Raw genomic sequence first — 25,187 nt, forward strand, 5'->3', positions numbered from 1 at the left:
TTTGTAAACTCTTATCTGCCATCATCTGTTTCAGTTTGTGGGGTTGGCTTCTGTTTTCTCGTTTGTTTGTTTTCCCTCAGCAGCTTTATTTTCTCGGTTTTAAGAAGGTCCTGTGTTCTCTCCCTTCAAGGCACATTCAGCCCCAGGACAAAAGCATGAAGAACACATGCCCTACCTATTCCCCAAGTAAAGCTGCTACTGTGAAAACAAAGTCTATGTTACCTGCGAAAGATGACCTGGAGCCTGAACTGGCACCAGCTGCCTACAACAGACCTCTGGTCTGCCAGGAAGAAGAGTGCTTAAACGTTGACGCTCAAGAAGACGAGCAGCCGACAAAGGAGCCTGAGCCTGCAAGCAAAAAGGAGCAGCTGTCGGTAAAAAAGCTGCGAGTTGTACTGTTTGCTTTGTGCTGCAACACTGAACAGGCTGCAGAGCACTTCCGAAACCCTCAGAGGCGGATCAAGCGCTGGCTACGAAGGTTTCAGGCTTTCCAAGAAGAGAACTTGGCATCCCTGTCAGAGGGCAAGTACCTCAGCTTAGAGGCTGAAGAGAAACTAGCGGAATGGGTCCTCACGCAGAGGGAGCAGCAGCTGCCTGTGAACGAGGAGACTCTCTTCCAGAAAGCCACCAAGATTGGCCGATCCCTCGAAGGTGGCTTCAAGATCTCCTATGAGTGGGCGGTGAGGTTCATGCTACGGCACAACCTCAGCACGCATACTCGAAGGGCAGTGGCTCACCCTCTCCCCAAAGACGTAGAGGACAACGCCAGTTGCTTCATCGAGTTTGTGCAGCGGCAAATCCACACTCAAGACCTGCCTCTCTCCATGATCGCGGCCATCGACGAAATCTCTCTCTTCCTCGACGTGGAGGTGCTGAGCAGCGATGACAGGAAGGAGAACGCTCTGCAGACGGTGGGAACCGGGGAGCCCTGGTGCGACGTTGTCCTCACGATCCTCGCCGACGGAAGCGTTCTCCCAACGCTGGTCTTCTACAGGGGCCACGTACAGCAGCCCGCCAACGTGCCGGAATCCATCATGTTGGAAGCAAAGGAGAACGGATACAGTGACGACGAAGTCATGGAGTTGTGGTCCTCCAGAGTGTGGCAGAAGCACACGGAGTGTCAGAACAGCAAGGGCATGCTCGTGCTGGATTGTCACCGAACGCACCTATCGGAAGAAGTACTTTCCTTGCTGAGTGCCTCCAGCACTCTGCCGGCTGTTGTCCCTGCCGGCTGCAGCTCCAAAATCCAACCTCTAGATGTTTGTATTAAAAGGACTGTGAAAAATTTCCTGCATAAAAAGTGGAAAGAGCAAGCCAAGGAAATGGCGGACTCCACGTGCGACTCGGACATTCTTCTCCAGCTGGTTTTATGCTGGCTGGCAGAGGTCCTGGAGGTCATCAGTGACTCTCCTGAACTTGTGCAGCAGTCCTTCCTGGTGGCCAGCGTGCTGCCCGGTCCGGACGGCACGGCCAACTCGCCCACGCGCAACGCCGACATGCAGGAGGAGCTGATCGCCTCGCTGGAGGAGCAGCTGAAGCTGAACGATGAGCAGCAGGAGGAGGCGGCGGCTGAGGTCCAGGATCGGACCCAGGCCGAGGAATCTGCAGACCCAGAAATCCTCCATCAGCTCTTCGAGGGGGAGAGTGAGACTGAATCATTTTATGGCTTTGAAGACGCTGATTTGGATCTGATGGAAATCTGAGCACTGATCTGCGGGTCGTGATCCAGAAAGGGTTATTTTTTAAATAAATGTTGGATGAGACCATTACACTTCCCTGTGGATTTGTGGGTTTAGGAAATTCGTAGGCGATCACTCAGATAAATAGCCATTTATGCTGTTCATTTATAAGTTTTGTGCTTTTTTAAAAGAAAAATCACTGTGTTGGTATTTTCTGAAAATATATTGTGGGTGAATATTTTTGCGTTTTCTTTACCTCACTGTATCATAGTTTTCTGTTTTTATTGTGCAGAAATGTTTTGAATTATACATTGTCAATGTGACCATTTCTAAAGAAAGGAAAAAAATATGTAGCTAATGAACCAGTATATAAATCTTTTTGGTTGTCTTAACACAGATATTTTTTTTTTTAACACTTGACCCAGAGATATAGGTTTCTGTGGAAAATTTAGATATGAGTTATTGCTTTAATGTGTGAACCTCCTATAATTGGCCATTGAGATTTGGGTTTGGTTTGGGTTTGGTTTTTTTTTTTTTGGTTTGTTTGGTTTTTTTAAAGAAGAGTAATTATTTTGCTTGTGAATTTGGACGCGGGGTAAAAACACAAGCGAAAGCATTTTGCCTGTTCAATGCCAGCAACGCTTCTTGGGAGCCACGACACTTTGAACTGGGGTTGAACTGAGACCAGGGAGTTAGGGGCGGTGCCGAGCCAGCCCCTCGGTTTCCCGTTGACGCTCTGACGCGGTGCGGTGGTTCCTCTCCTCCACCCGGGAACCACCCGGCACCCGCCTTGCTCCAAAGAATTACTGACAGAGGGTACCTGGTGGAAGAGGAAAGTCAAGTCTGTCTTGATCTTCCTGTACAGTAGGTGGGAGTTAAGACTGTACGGACCATTAAACGTTGACCTTTTAACTACTAGTAGTTGATAAACCTGCTTTAACCAGTGGCATCAGACACTACGTTCCTTAGAATTAGAAACCTGATTTAATGAAACAAACTGTGACGTGCACAAAAAGAAGACGTTTGTTTTTATTTTTCACTGCCAGCTTAAATTTTTCTACAATTTGCATGTTTGAGGGTTTTTTAATTGTATGTATTATGGTATAAACGGAAAGCATTTTGACATACAGAATTCAGAAGCACCTGCACCTTTCTGTTTCCATAGAGGTTTTGTGAACCTTCCCTATTACCTAAGGAAAGCAGGGGGCAGCATGTGCAGACCTGTAAATGGTTCATCTTTAAAATGTACATAAGTGGAACATTTAATAAAACCAGGGAAATGGATTTATAAACATGTGTTTTTATTATGAAGAACTATTTAACTCCCGTGATACCGTATGAAGCGCATCGTGAACTGCTCCGCGCCGTGCAAGAGCGAGCCTGACGCAGGCTGCGCCTCGGCGCCGAGCCCGGGTTGCCGGCTGGGTTCCCTCTCTGCACCCAGAGTCGTTTAGCATGTCCTGAAGAAACCCAGAGATGGGCTAGCAATTAAATGTGTTTACATGCCTCTGACACTTGGGGCAGAGCGTGGTCCCGTTTGCATTTCTGCAGCCCCTCCCTGCCCTTTAACTATACAGTAGGTGCAGTGGAACAACCTACTCTTCCCCAGTGAGATTTGCTTTTTTTTAAATAAAAGTCTGAAAAATCATTAATAAAACACTCTCCTGAATAAATATTTTTACTGTTGTTTATCTCGGGTAGTCATAAATACCACTCTTAATATTGTTTGTGAGTTTATTTCACGTGAGGCTACGGAATACCCGGTTCAGCCCTCCCTGAAGCACACGTAACACCGTTTTGTTACTCCCCCCCATCGCCGGCCGGGGTTGTGACGGCGGTGCGGGAGCTGTAGGGCGACTGTCCTTCATTTTCGGAGCCCCTGTGTATCTGCTGTCAGAAGGCAGAACAATAGGAATTTAAATTAGGGAGGTGTTAATTATTCTAATCTTGGTGATTAGAGAAAACTAAAGAAACTGAACTCAACCCCCCCCCGGCATTTTTCCCCGCTGTGCTTTCAACCAGAGCATTTAATAGGTGCGGAGAGCTGCAGGATTACCAAAATGTAGATGTTGAATACGCTAACAAGGACCTGGCGCGCTCACCTTAGAGGTGTCCTGGAGCTCCGCCAGCAGCCGGGGCCGGAGGAGTCGGCACCGCGGTCGAACGCCCGACGGGAGAGCAGCGCGGGAACCAGCGGCGGGATGAATCTGAAATCTGTCTGGGAACGCCGCTCTACCTCCCGCCGTCGCCTCCGTGTCCGGCCCATCGCGGTGCCCGGCAGAGCACCCACGTCGCTGCCCACCCGTTCCAGTCCGACGGACCGAGGCAGCACCGCGGCACCCCCGCTCCCGCTCCCCACAGACCCCAGCAGGAGGAAGACCCAGCTGACTTTTCCATTATTTTCCATACTGTTCACAAGTACTTTTTTTAAACAGAAAACATTTTAAAGATGTGTTTTCCTTCTGTCCACAGGTGGCTTTTAAAGGTTGACTGAGGCTTTTTACCTGTCCAGATCAGAATTCCTGTTCCCTGGGTTACAAGCGCTTGCAGGAGCAGCACGGCACGTGCCAGACGCGGGTCTAGGTTGCGGGAACACCCCAGAGGATTACAGCGCGCTCCCGGTCACAGATGTCACAGTTCGGAAGATTTTTCTTCCGTTAGGGCAAATCTTAAGTCATTTGCATGTTTAACTTAAGATTTAGCAAACGGGTACCAGCCAAGCGCTAATCCTAGAGTCCCAGAGGTGGAACATTCCAGCGGCTGCTGGAGTCGTCTTGTACAGCAAAATACAAACCTGCAGCTCAGAAACCTCTACTAAAAGGGAGACGTGGGGAAAGGAAGCATCCCACGACCATCCGTCGTGGTCGTCTCCAGCAGAGAGGCCACGGGTGCCAGCGGGAGGCAGCGAGGGAGCGCCTCGACCCCCCTCTGAGAGAGGGGCTGGAGGTCAGACGCGGGAGGAGGACGGTGCACTTACTCGTTAAACCCCAGCACACACACACAGGCTTGTCTTAACAGGTTTATTTCATTTCCAAAACAAGTCAGATCAGAGCTTCAAAAGGAGTAACGGATTTACAGCACATATAAAGGGCGATAGCGCCGACACAACAGCCTGGAGCAGCTCTTCGGAGATCATTCAAAGCCACTGCAAGAAGATGTTTCGATAAGGTCAGGACACGACACAACCCGGAGGCAGTCGCCGCCTGCGCTAACAAAATCGCCATTTCCGCTTTTCTCAGGAGCTGCCCGTCAGCGGCAGGGTCCTGAGGGAGCGCGCAGGCAGCAAAGCGGACGGAACAGCAACAAAAAGCCTTCCCGTTCCCGAAGGAGCTCGCGCCAACGCCTTCAGGCCTCGGCTGCAAAGGAGAGAGCAGCCAGGCAGAGAGTGGAGCCCGAAGCCGCCTCCCGGCGCACGGGGAGCCCGCGCTTCCTCCTGCCGGCCACAACCACCCCCCAAATCCAAGAATTGGGTCGCGGCGGGGATCAGGGAGGCTCCTACTGCGGCACGTGAGAGGGACGTTATCCTGCAGCGGCTGCGCGTCGCCCAGCCTTTACTAACCGCTTCGTTTTGTGCCTGGGGCCTGCCGACTGGCAGGCTAAGCGCTCAACCTGCGTGCAGTCCCCGGCCTTACCTGACGAGGTGTGCTATGTCCCAGTTGGCTTCCAGGGTCAGGGGCCCTTCCACCTCCACGCCCTTCTCCGTTGCAATCGCTACTTCGTACTGAGGAGAGAAAACAGTGACAGCTCTCAATAAAACCCGACTTCCATACCTGAACTTGAGATGGGCCCTGTGAAAGCTCTAATCAGTAAGTCACTAATAACAGCTGTCCTTCAAACAAGCTTGTTTTAACGTGGCTTTGCATTCAGTAACGTTTTTACTTTTTCTTTGGTGGGCAAGTTGAGACAGTGGTAGCAAAAGAAACTCTTCCAAAGCTAAAAGATTGCAGGCTCTGGATGCTGCAACTGCAGTGATGGGAGAAGTATCATCAGATCTAAGACAACACCAGAGGTGAGCATCACTCGGACTCAAACAGCTCTTCTGAGGCTGCAGGACACAAGGGGAGACTGGCTCTGGAGCACAGCTTTGCTAACAGGATCTCTTAACACGCCCCACCTCTGCCAGCTCAGGAGTTACTGCAAGGTTTCCTGAGACCAGAGACAGAAGATGGCCGGGGGAAGACTGGAACGTCGGCCTGCGCCGCGGAGCAGGCACACCGGCTCGTCCCCGCGGCACGCCAAAGCTGGGCACTCACCCTGTTGAACGACCGAGCGTCTCTGTAATACAAAATTTTCATGCAACGCTCGATCAAGTCTCGGGCCTCCTCCTTCGTCAGGCTGGGCTTCTTCTCCAAGACTTCTCTCATCAACGGCTGGGGGAGAAAAATAAAATCCAGTAGCTCGACAGCTCAGTCACCCAGCACCGAGGTCGCTTTAGCAGCCGAGCAAGAGCGTGCTCTACCTGAGCTAGGTACGCTCCGTAACCCGTAGCAAGCGTAGGGGCTTCGTAGGCCACGCCGAGCATGTCCACGTAACCTAGGAAGCTGAAGGGACAGATCTGTGAGCGTGGCGGCTGCACAGGCGGGGCTGCGGCGGGGACGGACTCGGCTTTTGAGGGGCTACACCCAGCCGAGACCCCTCTGAATCCCGCGCCACGAGAAGCAGCCCCAGGGAGGGACGCGCAGTAACCATCCCACGCTCCACGTCCTCGCTCACCTCTCGCCATTGTAGTAGCCTCCGATGACAACGGTGTTCCAGAGCGGATTTATCTTGGACCTCCGGTTGTACATGACTCTTGTCAGCCAGGAATGAATGGCTTTCGGGCTGTAACTGTGACCATCTCCCAACAGCTCCTCGTCGATTCTAATTTGGGTAGAAATTTCACCCAACTAAGAAAAGCTGGAAACCACCGGGATAAGGGAGCAGCAGCCCACCTCCAGCTGCACCGCCAGCAGGACAGAGCGCCCTCCCGCAAACTCCCCACGGGCTCTTTTGAAACAAGACCTTACGAGGGGCGAATCAGCCAAAGGCCACAAAGAATAACTGAAACCGGCTCTCCACAGCGCTCAGCAGAGAATTTGGAAAAGACACTTGTACCAAAGGACAAGGGGGATTTCGGCTCAGTTTCGTCCCTGCTCAGTGAATGCATTTAATTACATTTCAGTCCTTTGAGGACTGGGAAAGGAGAGCAGCACAGCACAAACCACAGCACGGTCAGGGCTTGCCCGGCCCGAGCCGGAGCCGCAAGGGAGGCAGGCGCGGCAGCCCGGGACAGGAGAACTTACACCATCTGGTCAATGATCTGCTTGAGGTACTGGAAGTCGGCGTAGTCGCCGGACGCCCCCAGCATGGTGGTGTCGTTCACCTTCAGCAGCCTGGAGATGCTGCGGAAGCGGGCGAGGGAGCCGTAGGAGCCCATCATGTCTGCGGCGATGATCACCCCCCCGTCGAACTTCACTCCCAGCACCGAGGTGCCCGTCACCATCGGGCTCCTGAAGACCCAAACGTCACCACAGCCCTGGCACCAGTGAGGCCCCGCACTCCCCCGGGTCCTCGGTCCTCAAACACCGCCCGGCCCCTGCTCCCCCAGCCCCGCTCCTTCCGTCCCAGCCCCCTCCCTGCTCCCCCAGCCCCCTCCCTGCTCCCCCAGCCCCGCTCCTTCCGTCCCAGCCCCCTCCCTGCTCCCCCAGCCCCCTCCCTGCTCCCCCAGCCCCGCTTCTTCCGTCCCAGCCCCCTCCCTGCTCCCTCAGCCCCCTCCCTGCTCCCCCAGCCCCGCTTCTTCCGTCCCAGCCCCCTCCCTGCTCCCCCAGCCCCCTCCCTGCTCCCCCAGCCCCGCTTCTTCCGTCCCAGCCCCCTCCCTGCTCCCCCAGCCCCGTTTCTTCCGTCCCAGCCCCCTCCCTGCTCCCCCAGCCCCCTCCCTGCTCCCCCAGCCCCGCTTCTTCCGTCCCAGCCGCCTCCCTGCTCCCCCAGCCCAGCTCCCCACACCAGCCCCCTCCCTGCTCCCCCAGCACAGCTCCTCCCAGCTCCCCAGTTTCTCCAGTCACCCCAGTCTTCCCATCCCAGCCCCCAGGGCCCCCCTGCATCCCCAGCCCCTCAGCTCCCCTCCATCTCCCCAGGCCCTCCCCTCTCAGCACCCCAGGCCCCCCACGTCCCCTCCCTCCCCGGTCCCCTCAGCCTCTCCCGCACTCACAGCGTCCGGGTGAAGGGCAGGAGGCCGGCGGCGGGGCCGGGCCCGCCGGGAGCGTACGTCTGCCCCGGGGCCGGGCCCCCGGCCCAGAACGGCGGCGGCGCCCGCGCTCCCCCGACCTCCATCTTAGTCACGGTGCGGCCCGCGCTGCGCAGGCGCGGCGGAAGAGCGGCCGCTCCCGGCTGCCGTAGGCCGAGGAGGGGGCGCCACGGCGCCACCTTGGATGTGGCCAGAGCCAGCCGGGAGGGGAGGGCGGGGCCGGGCGCCATCTTGTGTGTGGCGGAACTCGCCTGCGCGGGCTGCGGATCGCCCCTCGGGGCCGGGGGCCTCGCCCCACCCCGCGCCCCGCTGCAGGCTCGGGGGTCCCTCCACTGTCTCTGAGGGATCGGGAGCCGCAGAGGCTCCTCGGGGGGACGGGAGGGCCTGGGACCGCCCCTTCCGCTGCAGTCGACGCAGCTCCCTCCCCAAGATGGCGGCGCGCTGCTGGCGGCACCAGCCGCATCACGTGACCGCCCTCCCGGGGCGGGCCGTTAGCCGGGAGGGGCGCGGCTAGGGGCGTGGCAGACCGGGTCTTTCCCCGCCCCGGGGCGTGACCGGGCGCGGCGCGGTCCAACGGGCGGTCCCGGGGGCGGGGCCTGGGCGAAGGTAACAGGTTGCGGTGGGCAGCGGCGGGCAGCGGAGCCGGCGGCGGGCGGTGAGTGCGGGGGGGCGGCTCCGCCCGGGGGTCCCCCCTATGGCAGCGCCTGTGGGGGCCGGGGCCGTAGGGGCCGCTGTCCCGGGAGCGTGCCCTGCCCTATAGCAGCGCCTGTGGGGGCCGGGGCCATAGGGGCCGCTGTCCCGGGAGCGCGTCCTGCCCCGCGGCAGCGCCTGTGGGGGCCGGGGCTATAGGGGCTGCTGTCCCGGGAGCGTGCCCTGCCCTATAGCAGCGCCTATGGGGGCCGGGGCCATAGGGGCTGCTGTCCCGGGAGCGTGTCCTGCCCCATGGCGGAGCCTATAGGGGCTGGTGCTATAGGTGGTGTCCTTCCTGGGGTGTGCCCTGCCCTATGGCAGAGCCTATAGGGGCTGGCGCTATAGGGGCTGTTATCTGTGGTGTATGCCCTGCCCCATGGCAAAGTCTATAGGGGTTGGGACTGTAGGTGGTGTCCTTTCTGGAGTGTGCCCTGCCCTATGGCAGAGCCTATGGGAGTTGGAGCCGTAGGGGCTGTCCTTCCTGAGGCATGCCCTGCCCTATGGTGGAACCTATAGGGGCTGGGCCTGTAGCGGCTTTCCTCTGTGGGGTGAACCTTGCCCTATAGAAGATCCTATAGGGGCTGGCTCTATGGGGGCCCTTGTCCTTGGCGTGTGCTCCACCCTATAGCAGTCCCCATAGGGGTTCTTCTCCCCAGGGTGTGACCTGCCCTATAGCAGATCCTATAGGGAGCCCCCAGGCTGCTCCCCCAGTGAGGGACCTGGGTTGTCCCCTACGGCTGTCCTCCATCAGGGATCTGCTGTCCCCTATAGCCCCTATGGGAACTGCCTTTACCTGCCCCCTTATTCCATAAGGGATCTGCGTTTCCCTATGGAAGTTGTATTCTTTTCCTTTGAGGAGAGGTCCCATACAGGGACCCTATAGCATCCTTCCATAGGGCCCTCTATAGGGGTGCTGGGCAAAGGCCGCCGCCGTCGCCTTCTCCTCGTTAGGATGGAGTTAATCAACCCCCGCCTTGTCTCGGCCGGAGCCGTGAGGGCGCGGCGCGTCCCGGAGCGGGGGAAAAGCCTTTGGGACCCGGTGGGTTCACGGGAAATTTCACGCTGGCGCGGAAGCGATGGGGCTGCTGCGGCGGGGCCCTGCCCGCCGTCCCGCGGCGCCTCCCGGAACTTCCACGCGATGAGCTGCCCCTCGCCGCGCTCCCGGGGCGGTATTTTTAGCAGCCTGTTTAAATAAGAAAGAAAAATCCAGGTCTTGGGTGTCCTCCCTGCTGCCATCTGACTTATTCGCTGCATCGAGACTTATTTGCGTCTCGAGGTCCCCGGCGCGCGGGTCTCGCTCACCCCGTCCCCGTCCCCTGCCCGCTGTCGCAAGCTTTTGTTTGGGAGGGTGATTGCGGCTCGCTCCGGGCTGGCTTTCCTCTCCCACCACCCGGACCAGTCGAGCTGGTTTGGAGCCGGGCTGGGTTTCCGTCTCCATCCCCGTAGATAAGGTGCCGTTTGCCGACGGAGCCCCTCGCCGCTGCGTCGCAGCTGCGGTACTCGCAGCGTCGCCCCTCAGCGTCGTCCTTTTTGGGGGTGGGAGCAGCGGCATCGCCTCCGAGGGCTGCCCCGGGGACGGAGGCTTTGCCGTACCCGGGGTTTGGGCGACAGCTGTGCGTTTGTGTTCGTGCTGCCCGACCTGCCCTGGGGATCACAACGATGGGGGGCGGGACGGGGGTCCCCGGTTTGGGGTGAAACCGGAGCATCCGAGCCCTGCAGCGCTGGAGAGCTATTGGCTTGTGCCAATCCACGTTGTGCCCCCGGGGCTCTTCCTTGCTCCCTGCCGGTGTCTCCCGGGAAATATTTATCCCCACGAGTGCGTGGATCAAAATAATTCTGGTTTCAAAGGCACGACTTGCTTGGAAACCAGTAAACCGCTCTGATCGGTGCCGTGGTAAACACCTTACGGCGCGGCCTGTGCCGCGCCGGTGGTCTCGGGGCGCCGCGGCGGAGCACTGCCCTCGGCGTGGCGATGGAGAGCGCGGTTTGGTTTTGGGTCTGACCCCACGGTCCCGCAGGAGGGGACGGGGCTTTCCGTTTCCGAAACGGGGCCCCGGGAGAGGCAGGGAACGGGATTTTCCAGTGTCTGGGTTGATGATTAACCTGAGGCTCTGCCTGCGGCTGGGTTGGGATGCGAAGGAACTCGGTTCTTATCAGCTCCCGTGGGAGCCCCTGCGGGGTCACGCCTGCGGGGTGACCCTTACCCCCCTGGACATCCCCCTTCCAGCCCCTGGACATCCCCCTTCCGGCCCCCGTCGCGATGCCGGCCAGCGTCATGACGAGCCCGTCCCTGTTGCGTGACGCAGCCGCAGGTGCCCTGGTTTCGGGTTCCTCCGACCCGGCCGGCAGCGCGCGGTTCACGCGCTCGGCTGAGGATTTATCAGGGTTTCGGGCTCCGGAGTTTGCGGGAGAGCAGGAATAGCCGGTCTCCGCCGGGGTCGGCGTGGGCTGCCCCGGTGACGGGCAGGGCGCAGGCACGGCGTGCGCTGCCTGCGCCCGGAATCAGCCCCGGACTTTGGCCCCGAGCAAAACCCGGGCTGTGTACAAACACGGTTGAGCGAGCAGCCGTGCAGGTGAGCAAAGCTTTGGGGAAACCCTCGGTGGAAATAGCCTAAACCGTGCCGGGAGCCAAAAAGCAGGCGATGGGGGAGAAATGCCGGGTTTGTGCATCTCTGCTAGCCCCTTCCCCGCGATGTCGGTCTGGCCACGAAGCGCTTTGGGATAATCCGACAGCTTTTGCTCGCCGTGCTCCGGGGGTGCCGCAGCCGCACGACCCGACCTGCTCGGTTTGGACCGAGGTGGCTCGGAGATGGGCTCCGGCTTCACCGCAAAATGGTGCCGGCTCCTCGCCGGGGTCCCGGCCTGCGACCGCCCGCGGTCGAATTACCCGGCTGACCTTGACGGAGGAGGATCAGCCCGACCTGGCAGCCATCGCCTTTCCCACCCGGGTGTTTTCGGTGCTGGACGGGAGCGGGGAGCCGGGGTGAGCCGCGGCGGCACAGAGCCCCGCTCGGCGTAGGAGCCTTTTCCAGCACCGCCTGCAAATTGCAAAACAACTTTCTGGGTTAACGTCGTCGGCACAAAGGGCTCATTGTGCCGCCGATCCGGGCGAGCGGAGCTGGCCGCCCGCCATCCCCAGCGCTGCCGGCCGGCAGCGCGGTGCCGGAGGTGCGTGACCGCCGGCAAGAGACCTCTCCTGCCGGTTCGCTGCCTGCCCGCTCCCGCCAGCTCCGCTCTCGCCTTGGCCGGGCGCGGGACCCCCACCGCCCGGTGCCGCCGGCGCTGCCCGACCCGCGGCAGGGTTTAGGTGTGTTGGGGCACAACCCACGCCCTGGGGACAACCACCAGCCTATTTTTAGCCCCGATTCTGCATCCCTCCTGCTTCCAGGCTCCTTCCCTGCGGTTTCCAGTGAAATCTCCTCCCGGGGCTGTGTTTCCAGCCCCGGGCTGGGTGTTGCTCTCCCACACAGGAATGCGATGCGGCTCCAGCCCTTTATCTGCGAGCTGGAGCCCTTCCAGGAGGAGGGAGGCATTCCTGGGAGATTACCGGCCGGGCCTGGCTCACCTGCTTCCTCCCGGCTCCCCAAATGCCCGGCTCGTGCTGCCGGAGCCCCCACAGCCGGGAGTGAAGCCGTGCATCTCGTGCCGGTGCTCCCTTGGAAAGAGCAAATCCTCCTCTTCCCAGTCCGGTCCTGCGCCGGCTGGGTTTGAGCCCAGCGTCGTCCCCAGCCGCATCCGACCCCCGCGGTTCTCCGCCACCTGGCTCCCGCTTGTGCCAGGGCGGGGGCGGGCGGTGGGGCAGAGCCGTGTCCTTTGCCGGCGGTGGTGGTGCTGGCACAGCCGGCGCTTTGCTTGGCGAGCCCCTGCGCCGCTGGCCGTGCCGCGGGAGGATGCCGTGCCGCCCCTCGCCACCCATCCAAAGGTCTTCCCAAGGCGGGTGCCGCAGCCAGGGCTCACGGCTCCCACCCCGGTAGCGGCGGGGGCCGAGCCCTCTCCCCACCCGGGCTCTGCCTCGTCACCGGCCGCACTTCGGACGCTGGCAGCCGGGGAAAAGTTTGCTGCCGAAGCTGGTTCCCTCCCTCGGTTCACCGCTGCAGGTTGGTGGCCGTCCTGCTCTCCATCCCCCCGTCCCCGCGGCTTGGAGGGGCTGCTGCGGCACCGGAGGGATGGGACTGATGGGATTTGCTTTGGGAGCTCTCGCTGGGCTCAGGGCGTATTTATAGAGGCTGGCGTCTGTTGCTGATCTCGTTAGCTGTATGCCGTGCAGGGATAACGAGCTCACGAGACGGGGGCTCTTCTCCCATCCCCTGTGCCGGCTCCCGGGCTCCTTCGCCTGGCAAATAAATAGCCGGTCCCTCGCCTGCTGCTGCCTCGCTGCTGGCCCTGGGGATGCAGGAGACCCGAAGGGCTCGTTGTGACTCCGGCAAAACGGAGGAGCCGCAGGAGCCGGCCCTGCCGGGTTTGGCCGGGGGACGGGAGCAGACGGCGGCGGTGGGGAGCTGGCAGGGCCAGGGGAAGCAAACGGCTCGTCCTTCCTGGCACTGCCCGGCGGGGTCTGCGCGGCACCCGCTGCTGCTCCGGCCCACGCTGCTGCTCCGGGCCCGGCACCTCCGGTGCCTTCCGACTCTGCAGAAAGCTGGGTCCCACGGCAGCGGGGCTCCGGCTCCGGCTTCTTCCCCGGGGCAGGCACGGGAGGGGATGTGGGCTCGGGGTTGACGCGAGGACGTGGGAGAGCCCAGCCGCGCCAGGCATCCCACTGCTCCGTCGCATCCGTGCTCCATCCCTGCCTGCTCCCCGCTCCGGGCTGGGGCAGCTTTGGGGGCGATGTCCGGACCTGAGCTGAAAGCGTGGGGTTTGGGGTTTGCGTTTTTGTTTTTCTGCAGGCGCAGGATGTGTTTAAGTGTCCCCCTGCCTGGATCGGGGTCCCCTTGCGTCCTGGGGTCCCCCTGGGACACCCTCCCAGGGACGCGGGTGCAAGCTGAGCGCTCGGCACCTCGCATCGCTCCCGGCATCCAGTTTATTTACAGCAGGGAAAGGAGCTACTGCTGCTCCCGGTGCTCGGGGGGGTGAAAACACGATGCCGCGGGGCTCGGGGCTGATTTGGGCTTTTCCATCACTTAAAGCCCCCAGGTGCCGATGGGGGAGCTCACCCCCGCCCCGTGTCCTCCGCTCCTGCCGCTCTCCTGCCGGCCGGCATCGCCCTGGGTGCGAGGGGGAGGGTTACATCACGCTGTTCCCAATATGTCACTGCTCATATCTGTCCCCTCCTCACGGGACCCGGGCGGCTGCCCCGGCTGCGGGGACGGCGGGCGCTGGGGGTGATGCTGAGGGACGCCGGAGCTCCGGCTGCAGCGAGGCTGCGGCGTTCCGCAGGCGTCTGGGAGGCAGCGGGAGCGGAGCCCGGCTGCGGAGCCTGGCCGGGATCTCTGCCTCCCCTCCGCATCCCCAGGGTCCCGCTGCCAAGGGCGAGCGGCAGGAGACGCGGTGAGGGTCCGGCCGCTGATGCTGCGCGCGGGGTGGGGGGGTTTTGCTCTCCCTGCGCTCCCCAGCGTCCCCCCGGGAGCAGCCGGGCGATGCCGGTGCCGGCACAGCAAGCCTTGTCCCCGTCCTGTCCTGGGGACGCTGCAGCGCTGGCACCGGCTGTCCGCTGTCACCCGTCCTCGCGGGAAAGCGCTGCGGATCCTCGCCGAGCGCCGTCTCCGATCCGAGGGTGACTCTGCCCCCTCTCCCCCCCCAGGACTGCGGTGCTGAGCCCCGGGGATGGAGTGGCCGGCGAGCGCGGCGATGGCGGAGAAGCAGAGCCCCGTGGACTACGGCGTCCAGATCCGCTTCATCAACGACCTGCAGGAGCCCCGGAGACCCCCCAAGGCGCGGGGCAAGCCCGGCTCCTACGGGGTGGCGGTGCGGGTGCAGGGCATCGCCGGGCAGCCCTTCGTCGTCCTCAACAGCGGCGAGAAGGGCGGCGACTCCTTCGGGGTGCAGATCAAGAGCGAGGGCTCCTACCCGAACGCCCCCGCTGGCCCCCGGCCCTCCGGCTCCGTCAGCTCCGACTCGGACCTGCCGGAGAACCCCTACGCCGGGCGGCAGCCCCGGCACGGCTCGTCCTACAGCACCTCGGACGAGGAGGCGAGCGGTGTCGCGGTGACCTCCCGGCACGAGCCCAAACCTCCGCCGAGCAAGCGGCCGCTCGGGGAGGAGCTGCGGAGGACGCAGTCCCACGGGGATCTGCTCGGTGTCGCCGTGGACGAGCCCTTTGCCGCCGGCGCTCCCCGGGCCAGCGGCCGCCAGCAGCACCGGGCTCTGGCCGGCGGCAAAAGCAGCAGCGTGTTGAACATGGCACCGGAGCGGAGCAAAGCCTCCGGCTCGAGGGCCGTGGCCCAGGACCCCTCCTCGGACACGGAGGCCGCGGTGGATGCCGGCGGCAGCGACGTGGACACCAAACCCCTCTCCTCGGTGGATTCGCTCATCAGCAAATTCGACGGGAAGGTGCAGCAGCGAGGCCGGGCGGCCAGGAGGGGCCGGATCCCCGCGGAGGAGAGGAAGCGCTCGCAGAGCCTGGACAGCCGCGTCTCCCACCGCGACGTGCCGGGTGCCAGGGAGCCGAGCGGTGCCCAGCGCCGGGCCGGCGGCGTTCGCCCCCAGCCCTCAGTGCCCGCCGGCGGGCTGAGCCGCCCGAGCGGAGCCGGCGGGATGGGGGACGGGGGGACGAGGAGCCAGCGGGCGAACCGGGGCGTGGAGGAGCCCACGACTGAGCGGCTGCAGAGCAAAGCCCAGGCAGAGCTGCAGGTACCGGGGGGCCGCATCCTGCTGGGATCACAAGGGTCACAAGCTCCTTAACTGGGGGGGGGCACCGGCATTGAGGCGAGCACCGGTGTCCTCGGAGCGGCGGGAGCTGGGGGGCGGTGGGGGGGACTCGCGTCCTTGCCAGAGCTGAGCTTTTCTATCCCTCGTGGCAGCTCAAATCCACGCCGGACCTGCTGCGGGACCAGCGGGAGGTCGCCCAGCCCGGCAGCAGCGAGCACCCCAAGGAGCTCATCTACGGCATCCTGAAGGAGGGGTGAGCCCCCACAGCCCCCCCGAGCACCCCGTCGCTCCCTGCCCCTTTCCCGAAGCGCCGGTGGCTGGGGCTGGGATGCTGCGGGGTGGTTTGGGAGCGGGGACGCCGCTGGAGCCAGCTGGTGCTCAGGATTTTGGGGGAGCAAGCGGCAAAGTGCTGGGGGGGTTCCCGCACCCCGGGCTGGGCTGTCCCCCCGCTCCGTCCCCAAACGCTTCCCCCGGCTCTGACGCCCGCAGGAGCAGCGAGAGCGAAATCTCCCTGAAGAGGAAAACTGCCCGGCTGCTTGAGAAGATGCAGGAGCTGGCGGTGAGTCGGGGCCGTCCCGGTGCTGCCCCCTGCTTGGGGGGGAAACCGGTCCCCAAGCCCCTCCGGGGGCTCCTGCCTTCCCGGCACCGTGTCCCAGCATGCCGGGGATGGGACCCCGCTGGCACGCGGGTGACAGGCGGTGGCTGGGGACCGAGCCGTGGCCCCGGGGGGGTTGCGATGCCCCGAACGCAGCGAGTGAGCCCGGGGGGGTCTCTCCAGGTGCCCGCCAAGGACACGGCGTGTTCCCAGCCGCAGCACCGAGAGCTGGCCAGGAAGGTGGAGGAGCTGCAGGAGAAGCTCGACGAGGAGACCAAGGTGAAGGCTGGGGGGTCTGGGGGGGACGTGGGGTCGCAGTTTATATCCCTGGCGGGGAGAAGCGCAATGGGTCCCTGCTCTGAGCCCCCTTCACTTGGGCTTGGGTGCCCAAGCGAGACCAAATTTTCTCCTGGTCGGTTTTACACCCCGCTGGGGTGTCTCGGGGATGCTGGGGGTGCAGATGTGCCCCCGCCAGAGCTGGGGGGGATGCTGGGGAGGGGGACAGGGAGCTTCGCTGCAGTCGCTGGCCGCTCTGCCCGCAGGAGGGGAGGTAGCCGGTGTCCCCTTCTCCCGCAGCTCCGCCAGAAGCTGGAGCTGACCAGGGAGCCGGGGCGGAGCGGCTCCGCTCGGGCCCCGGAAGCCCGGCTGCGGGAGGCCGAAGGGGAGAGCCAGCGCCTGCGGGGGGCCCTGGAGAAGAAAACCCAGGAGCTGCAGAGAAGTTTGCAAGAGTAAGAGCCGCTCCCGGGGCCGCGGCCGCGCTGCTGAACGCGCCAGGGCTGGGGCCGTTGGTCTGTCCCGGTGGGGGGATGCTGATGGAGGGTGGCGGGAGGGCGGCGGGGGCGTTTGGAGCCCAAAGAGGGCTGGGGGAGCGCGGGGTGGGTGGCTGTCACCCCCGCTGTCGCCGTGCCGGGACGAGCCGCCCACCGGTGTAGATGCTCGCGGGTGCCCTTCGGGGTGCAGACGTGGCCGGGGCCTGGAGGGGAGGGCAGGTCCCCGCCAGGCTGTGAGGGGCCCCGCGCTGCCCTGCAGGCTGAGCGAGGTGAGAACAGCCAAGGAGCAGGCGGAGGCCCGGGTGCGCGACCGCGAGGAGCAGCTGCTGGCGGCGCAGCGAGAGCTCGACCGCCTGCGCCCGGGCGCCGGCGCCTCCCCGGACGGTGAAGCCTTGTACAAGGTACGGTGACGGTTGCACCGGGGCGTCAGCATCCCCCCGTGCCGCTTCGCTGCCACCGAGCCCGGCTACCGCCTTCGCCCAGGAGCTGCTGGAGGCCAGGGAGGAGCTGGAGGAGGCCCTGAGCTCCAAGCAGCGGCAGGAGGAGCAGCTGCGGCTGCGGGAGCGGGAGCTGACGGCGCTGAAGGGAGCCCTCAAGGAGGAGGTGGCCAGCCACGACAAGGAGCTCGACCGCGTCCGGCAGCAGTACCAGAGCGACATGGAGCAGCTGCGGCGCAGCGTGGAGGACATCTCGCAGGTCCGGCGGCGAGGAGGGCTGCTGGGGAGGGACGGGGAAGGGGCCTTGCTGGCTGTCAGCTGGGGAGGGTCTTTGCTTGGAGTCGGTGTCCTTGGATTCCCCCTTTCAATGGTCCTGAGCTGGAAGTGGGGTTTGTGTCCTGCCCCAAACGCGCCCCATCGGAGCACCCGTCTGCGGAAGGGCAGAGAGGCTGGGGGGAGAACGGAGCCGGTTTGCGGAGGTGTGGGGCTCCCCCGGCCCCTGCGTGGGTTCCCTGGGCTGGTTCGGGGGCATTAACCGGGGCAGGACCCCAGCACCCTTGGAGCATCCCGTGAGGATGCCGCTCTGCGGGCGAGCGCTCAACGCTTCGATCCAGGATCAGGCCAACCTGGAGTCGGAGAGGCAGAAGATCAACGCCGTGGTGAGGAACCTGCAGCGGGAGCTGGAAGAGAGCGCGGAGGAGACGGGGCACTGGCGGGACATGTTCCAGAAGAACAAGGACGAGCTCCGCAACACCAAGCAGGAGTAAGTGCCGGGGCTGCGGCTGAGCCGGAGGCACGAGCAGCTTTTGGGGAGGTCTGGCCGCTCGTGACCATCCAGCGTCTTTACTCCAAACCCCGTTAAAATGGGTCAGGAGCTGGGATGGGGCTGGTTCTCCTCCTCCTCGCCCGGGCACGCAGGGAGGAAGGCGATGGCCGAGCTGGGTGCCGCGCTCTGGGCACGCTGGGACCTGGGAATGGGGGTGTGGGACACGAGGACACAGGGATGGGTTCGGGTGGCCTCATCCTGCCCCTCTCCAGGCTGCTGCAGGTGAAGCTGGAGCGGGAGGAGTTTGAGGAGGAGCTGCGGGAGCTGCGGGAGCGCTTCGCGGCCGCGCGGGAGGAGGCGGACCAGGCGCGGAGCAGCGCGCTGGACCCCGGCGAGCTGGAGGCACTCAGGAAGGTGGGTGACGAGGGAGGAGGCGCACGCAGCGCCGGGGACCGCGTCCAGCGCCAAGGGTCCCCGACCGCCGTCCCCTCCGTCCCAGGAGCTGCGGCAGGCGCGGGAGGCGCAGCGGGAGCTGGCGGCGGAGAAGCAGAGCCAGGAGGAGCTGCTGCGGCAGCGGGAGCGGGAGCTGGCGGCGCTGAAGGGCGCCATGCGGGAGGAGGCGTCCAGCCGCGACGGGGAGCTGGAGCGGTGCCGCAGAGACCTGCAGCAACTCCAGGAGGAGCGGGATGAGGCCACCAAGGTGAGCACTGGAGAAAAGGGTTTGTCCCCACCCAGCCACGAGCTGAGGAGCGACCCCCACTGCCCTCGCGCCTTCCCGCGAGCCCCAGATTTTGCAGCCACGGGGTGATGCGGCAAACCCACAGCCCCGGATCCGCCCGCCGTGGGCTCCTCCCAATGGATGCAAGCCCAAATTGCCCCCCAAGACCCCCCGGCTCAGCGGCTGGCCCCAGGTCCACCCCGTGCCGTGGCTGCGTTGCAGGCAAAGGCATCCCTGGAGAGCGCGCGGCAGGCGTCGGAGCAGGCGAGGAAGGCGGTGGAGTCCAGCCTGCGGGAGCTGCAGGAGCAGAACGACGACCTGAGGAGGAAGGTCCTTGGGATGGAGACGCAGCTGAAGGAGTACGAGCGCTTGGGCGAGAACTGGGAGGGCTCCCAGGCACGGCTCAAGGAGAAGGTCACCAAACTGGAGGTACCGGGGCTGCGGCCGTTCCTGAGCTGTCCCAAGCTGTTCCCCTGCCCTGGGAAGGAGTTTGAAGAGCTCCCTCCTCGCAGGCAGAGCGCAGGCAGATGGAGGAGTCTCTGGGCGAAGCCACGGAGCGGGAGCAGGAGCTGCTGATGGCCAAGCGGTCGCTGGAGACCCGCCTGGAGGAGGCGCAGCGGAGCCTGGCCCGGCTGACGCAGGAGCACCAGGAGCTGAGCGCGTCCTACCAGGACGAGCAGCGGCAGAAGGAGCAGCTCAAGCGCGCCAAGAGCGAGCTGGAGGAGGAGAAGCGCCTGCTCGATCGCACCACGGAGAAGCTGAACAAAGAGGTTGGGGCGCCCGGGTGCCTCCAGGGCCGCTTGCACCCCCAGGACCCCCGTCCCATGGGGCATCGTGTGCCGCGACACCCGGTCTCTGAGCCACGGGACGGGATCTCCGAGATGGGGGAGATCCAGGACTTTGGGCACGGATCTGGTTTCCCTGCAGAGCCAGTTGGGGCCGATCCCTCCCCGATGCCCCAGGAGACTCCATAAAGCCACGCTGTCCCAAGGGATCAGCATCCCCAGCGTCCCAGAGCCAGGCTGTCCCCTACCCTTCCCCAGGAGGCTCCTGCAAGAGCCTGCTCAGAGTCTGGGGTCATCCAGGCTGCTCTGGCAGGGCTTGCACCCCTCGCCGTGATGCTCCTGAGCCCACGGGGCAGAAGTGTCCCCCCCAGCCCCGTGCCCACGGGTGTCTTCTCCCACCTCGAGTCCCATCAGCTCAGGACAGGGCACCTAGGCTGGTCCCCAGCTCCTGAGCTGTCCCCGCTCTGCCGCAGCTGGAGCAGATGACGGAGGAGTCGCACAGCTCGCTGGCCGTGCTGCGGTCGCAGCTGGAGGAGTTCAAGGAGAAGTCACGGAAGGAGATCACGGACTCCCAAAAACAAGCCAAGGATCGGGGTGCCGAGGTGGAAAAGATGCAGTTCAGCGTGGGACGGCTGCAGGACGAGGTACGGCGAGGGCTGGCGCGTTGTGGGTCCCCACGCCGTCCTCTCCGTCCCTTGGGGACAGGTCTCACGTGGGGACGCCTTTTCCCTGGGCGCCGCAGGTGGCCCGGCTGAAGCAAGCGCTGCAGGACAGCCAGGCGGAGCGGGAGAGCGCGCTGCTGGATAAGGAGGTGCTGCTCCAGCGCCTGCACAACCTCGAGCAGGAGATGGAGACCAAGAAGCGCTCCCAGGATGATCGCTCGCGGCACGTCAAGGCGCTGGAGGTGGGGAGCGCTGCGCGGTGCCCCAAAACCGCTCGCCCTGTTCCTGCAGTGCTGTGTGCTAACAGCAAGGGGCAGAGCTCGCCCAGCCATCCTCCGTCCCGCAGCTGCTGCGAAGGAGAAGTCACGCAGCCTGGCAGCGCTGGGGGGGTGTGCTATTGCTAATATTAATATTTCTTAACTGGCTTTGTTTCGGCTCTGTCCGGCATTGCCCCGTGGCTCGGCTTGCCGCAGGCTGTTGCTTTGCGGGTTATTCTGCCCTGACGGGGCGGGTGGTGGGTGCACGGGGGTCCGCACAGCATCAAGCTGCCGTGTCTCATATCCGAGCGCCTCCCTCCTGCCTCCCGGGCGGTATCGGAGCCTCCCGGGCCGGTTGGGGTTTGCTGGGCTGGAAGTGTTGTCGGAGCAAACCCCCTTCCTCCAGCATCCCGGCCTGAGCCCCTCCTGCCGCCTGTCCCCTGCCCGCAGGGACCCCCCGGCCCGAGCTGACCCTTCTGGTCCCCTCTCCTTGCAGGAGAAGTCCAAGCGCCTGGAGGTGGAGCTGGACGAGGAGAGGACCTCGGTGGAGCTGCTGACGGAGAGGGTCAGCCGGAGCAGGGACCAGGTAGGGCAGGCGGTGCCGCCCCGAAGCCGGCGGGTGCCTGGCTCCCAGCTCCGGCAAAATAGCGCTGGATAATTCGGGTCCTCGGGTAGAACTGGTCACCGGAGTTAAAACCCCATTAACGAGTCGTTAGCGAGCAGCCCGGAGCCCTCCGTCACTCTAAATACAATCGAGATGACGGTGTCTGAAAAGCTGGTTCGGGCGCGAATGGAAATTATACGAGCTTGGCGCAAAAAAAAAGAAATCCCCTGAAATTACAGGGTGAGGTTTGTGTTTGTGCAGGAAGTTGGGCTTAAATTACGCCGGTCTCCGGGCTCTCCCCTCCCTCGTAACCCACCTGCTTATTACCTTCAAAGCCGGAGCCGGCGTTTGAGCTCTGCGAGCGGGCGGCAGCCGCCTCCCGGGATCCGGTGGTGCTGGGTTTTACCGGGATCCCGGGATCGGCAGCCTCTGCTTATAGCCCGTCTCCCTCCTGCCCCACCGGGATCCAGCCTGGGGCTTGGAACGGGGATTCCCACCCCTCGGGCTACGGCGAGCTGGTTAAATGGGTGGTTTTCCCATTTTTCCATCCGGGAAACGGGCACATCCCAGGGGAGACTTTTCCCGTGAATCCTGGATGTGCCTGAAGCACAGGAGCTGTGGAGCAGGGATGTGCATGAAGCCACAGCTGGGTTCGGCTCGGAAGTGGCCCTACCGGCTTTTGGGGCTGCTTGAATAAAATTCAAGCAATTTTTTATATAAACTCCAACTTCCTTTGCTTTAAAATAACGCACAAGGCTGCGTATTTCGCCTTGGTCAACCTGAAAGAGGCCCCTGGGGCGGTTCGGGTTTTGCTCCATTGGTGGATCAAACCCATTCCTGCCCCCGGCACGGCCGCGCCGCCGTGCCCCGCGGTGCCAGGCAGAGCTGGGAGCGCAGCCGGGTCCCCAGATCCCAGTCCAACCAGTTTAAACCCTCCAGTGGAAAATTGCAGCCCTCGTCTCTGGGCCGCTCGCCAGGACGGCGGTAACTAATTTAGGAAGGAACCGAAATCCTCTCGTCGGGGGTTTCTGGTGTCACCGATACCGGCTGCGTGCCGCGGGACGGCCACCGTGCGGCCGTTGGGTGCACTGAGTCCACCCGCGCTCTGCGGCACCGCTGTCGCTGCGGTGGCCCCGATCTCTCGCCGAGCGAACGCGGCGGCGAAGGACGTGGCAAAACCCACCCGTGCCGTGTCCTTGTCCCCAGATCGACCAGCTGCGGGCAGAGCTGCTGCAGGAGCGCTCCAGCCGGCAGGACCTGGAGTGCGACAAGGTCTCGCTGGAGAGGCAGGTAAGGCTGAGCCGCGGGGGCCCGGGCCAGCCCCCAGCCGTGGGCACAGCCGGAGGGACCCCTTGGCCCCGAGGGGTGCAGGGCAAAGCGTCTGGCGGCAGCCCCGCTCCTCTCTAGAGCATCCCTGGGAGAGGCACCGTGTTCCCAAGGAGCTTTTCCTGCTGTAAAACCGTTCCCCCTCCTCCTCCCTGCTCTGGATACAGCCTGTCCCATCCCCCCCACGCCCCATCCCTGGCCGGAGCATCCTCGGAGCCGTCTGGCATCCATTCCCATGGGATCCCCCCTTTCCTCACGGCTCCCCACCAGCCTGCCCAGGCTTGCACTCCCAGCCCTTCGTTACCTAACCCCGAGCTGGCTCTTAACGAGATGGATTGATGGGAACTAAGCTCCCCGAGCTCTTCTTGTTCCCAGCGTGGAATTGCCGCTGCCAAGAAAAACACGGGGTTCCTACTGCTGACGCCGTGGGGCCCGGCCCGGCCCGGCGGCGCCTGCCGTCGTTACCGGTGCCCGGTTGACGAGGCTGGGGCGATGCCGCTGCACGGGATGGGGAGAGGAGCTGGTTTTTGTGGTGCTTTTGGGGCTTTTTTTGGCCGACGAGGGTGTGTAAGAGCAGAAATGGGGGAGCTGAAGGGGGACGAGCACCGCGGAGCTGGCGGGGGCTCTTGTACCTGGTGGTCCCCAGTACATCCCTGTCCCCTCCGCTCTCGCCTCATGCCCCGGCCAGTGCCGGGGCTAATTGCCGTTATATAACCCGGCTCATTACGTCTCCTCCTTGAGAAAGGGTTTCTGGGCCCCGACTCAGCGCCGGGGTTTACATAAGCAGGGCTCTGCGCCTTTCCCCCCCGGGCTGGGAGCCCCGAGGGGGGGTGACGGGGGCTTTGGGGTTTGTTCTCCCCGTAGAACAAGGAGCTGAAGAGCCGCCTGGCCAGCTCGGAGGGGCTGCAGAAACCCAGCAGCAACGTCTTGCAGCTGGAGGCGCGGGTGGAGGAGCTGCAGGACAGGCTGCAGGCGGAGGAGAGGTACCGGCCATGGAGACCCCCGCCTCGGGGGTGCCTTCGCCCTCGCCGGCTGCCAGCCCATGACCCATTGCTTCGCCGCAGGGAGAAGAGCGTCCTGCTGTCCTCCAACCGCAAGCTGGAGAGGAAGGTGAAGGAGCTGACCATCCAGATCGATGACGAGCGGCAGCACGTCAGCGACCAGAAGGACCAGGTGGGTGGCGGACGGGAGCCCTCAGAGACGCTGAGCACCTTCAGCACCCGCCTCCGGGACCCTTGGTGCTTGCCCCGCACCGGCCATCCTAACCCCTTGGGAACTGCCCTGTCGCCCCGCAGCTGAGCCTGCGGGTGAAGGCCCTGAAGCGTCAAGTGGACGAGGCAGAGGAGGAGGTCGAGCGGCTGGAGGGTGCCCGGAAGAAGGCGCAGCGGGAGCTGGAGGAGCAGCACGAGCTCAACGAGCAGCTGCAGAACCGCATCAAGGCGCTGGAGAAGGAGGCTTGGTAGGGAACGCCGTGCCGGAGGGGGTCCCAGCCCCGTCCCCGGGCGAGGGCTGACCCCTCTTCTCCATCCCCAGGCGCAGATCCGCCCGCTCGGCCGCCGATTCCTCCCTCCAAGACGACCAGCTCAGCTCGGACGAGGAGTTCGACAGCGCCTACGGGCCTTCCTCCATCGCCTCGCTGCTCAACGAGCCCAACCTCCAGACCAGCTCCTGCTGACGCCCGCCCGCGCCGCCCTGGCTGCTCCGTCCCGGAGCGGAGCCGCGTCCCGAGAGCCGGGCGAGGGACTGGCCACGGGTGCAGCTGCTTGATGCAAAAACTCTTCTACTACCAATGACATGAAGGAAGGTGCCGGAACCCCCCCGGACGCTCTCTCGCCTCTTTGTCTTCGTACGGGTCTCAGGGTGTGTTTGCAGCGTGGCTTTTTGCCGGTGGGGAGCTGCTCACCGCGGCCGGTGTCCCCCTTGGTGACCGGGTCCTGCCGGGACACCACGTCCCTGGGGATCGGCTCCCATGGGGGCAGCCGGAAAGCGGGGCCGGGGGGGCTGGGGACACCCACGGCTCCGGCCACCCTGGTTTATTTTTATATGCGACTGCCCTTCGTCCCCCCACTGCCCTTTTAAATAAAATTGAGCATTTTAACGCCTGCGGCTCGTCGTCCACCCGGGCCGGAGGGGTGGCGCAGGCTCCGGCACATCGGGCTGTGGCACCAGGCCCCTGCCCGGCTCGGGGAACGCAGCTCCTTCCCTGCTCCGCTGCATCTGGCCTGGAGATAGATCCTTGTTATCGCTAATTAACAAGGATGGGAGTCTTGCCAACTGCTAATTAGCGCCATTGCGTTGATTGGCAGGTGGTTACCGCAGTTCCCCTCCGTGGCCTCAAGCAGGGCCGAGCTGGCTCCATCCCCGAGCCAGCGCGGGGCTGGGACGGTGCCCGGGCGTCCAGCCCCATCCCTGCTGCCTCAGTTTCCCCTCCCGCGTCCCGGTGACGTTTAACTGGGATGGAGCCAGCGGGAATGGACGCGGTGACAACACCAGGGACACCCCTGTCCCCTCTCCGGTCAGTACTGGCCGTGTCTCTGCGTCACCGCCGCCCCGGGCTGTGCCAGGCTGAGCGTGCCTGGCACCTGGCCCCGCACCCACGGCGTCCCCGCTGCGGCTATAAACCAGGCCGGCACAACCGGTTCTGCCCTCAGCTCCTCCCGGACACGCGTGTCGGAGCCAAGGTCAACCACCGTCCCCACCCTGTGCCTCGGTTTCCCCAGCGGCTGCTCGGCCCGGCAAGGCGGCAGGGGCCCCGCTGTGCCTCGGTTTCCCCCGTGGGCACTGCAGCGGTTGGTGGGGGGCTCGGGGGCCGTGGGGTGCCCAGGGGGAGGAGGCGCCAGCTGCCGCGGCTGAGCGTGACCAAAGTTTGCT

General features: G+C 63.8%; 3 protein-coding genes across 16 annotated transcripts in view; 2 read left to right on the forward strand and 1 right to left on the reverse strand.

Moving 5' to 3' along the window:
• Positions 1-2,963, forward strand: part of POGZ (pogo transposable element derived with ZNF domain) — a 39,230-nt gene extending 36,267 nt beyond the window's left edge. For all 14 annotated transcript variants that reach the window (XM_075176075.1, XM_075176074.1, XM_075176079.1 and 11 more), the window contains one exon: positions 131-2,963. In XM_075176075.1, coding sequence (XP_075032176.1) covers positions 131-1,703 — 1,573 coding nt within the window. In that variant the 3' untranslated portion in view covers positions 1,704-2,963. The remainder of the gene's footprint in view (positions 1-130) is intronic.
• A 1,722-nt stretch (positions 2,964-4,685) lies between these two features.
• Positions 4,686-8,115, reverse strand: PSMB4 (proteasome 20S subunit beta 4). Its single transcript, XM_075176087.1, has 7 exons — positions 7,867-8,115; positions 6,962-7,168; positions 6,393-6,539; positions 6,139-6,220; positions 5,933-6,049; positions 5,312-5,400; positions 4,686-4,824 (listed from the first exon to the last, which is right to left on the reverse strand). Exons 1-7 carry the CDS (start codon positions 7,986-7,988, stop codon positions 4,812-4,814), a joined length of 777 nt encoding a protein of 258 aa, XP_075032188.1. The 5' UTR covers positions 7,989-8,115; the 3' UTR covers positions 4,686-4,811.
• A 324-nt stretch (positions 8,116-8,439) lies between these two features.
• Positions 8,440-24,426, forward strand: CGN (cingulin). Its single transcript, XM_075176086.1, has 21 exons — positions 8,440-8,557; positions 14,330-15,378; positions 15,549-15,649; positions 15,886-15,955; positions 16,175-16,270; positions 16,568-16,719; positions 17,021-17,162; positions 17,245-17,457; positions 17,813-17,961; positions 18,237-18,378; positions 18,464-18,664; positions 18,905-19,111; positions 19,195-19,452; positions 19,941-20,111; positions 20,210-20,371; positions 20,883-20,972; positions 22,197-22,280; positions 23,181-23,299; positions 23,381-23,489; positions 23,612-23,775; positions 23,850-24,426. Exons 2-21 carry the CDS (start codon positions 14,353-14,355, stop codon positions 23,989-23,991), a joined length of 3,798 nt encoding a protein of 1,265 aa, XP_075032187.1. The 5' UTR covers positions 8,440-8,557; positions 14,330-14,352; the 3' UTR covers positions 23,992-24,426.
• Positions 24,427-25,187: the final 761 nt, after the last annotated feature.

This window comes from Calonectris borealis, chromosome 29, assembly GCF_964195595.1.
Source record: "Calonectris borealis chromosome 29, bCalBor7.hap1.2, whole genome shotgun sequence".
Taxonomy (NCBI): Eukaryota; Metazoa; Chordata; class Aves; order Procellariiformes; family Procellariidae; genus Calonectris; species Calonectris borealis.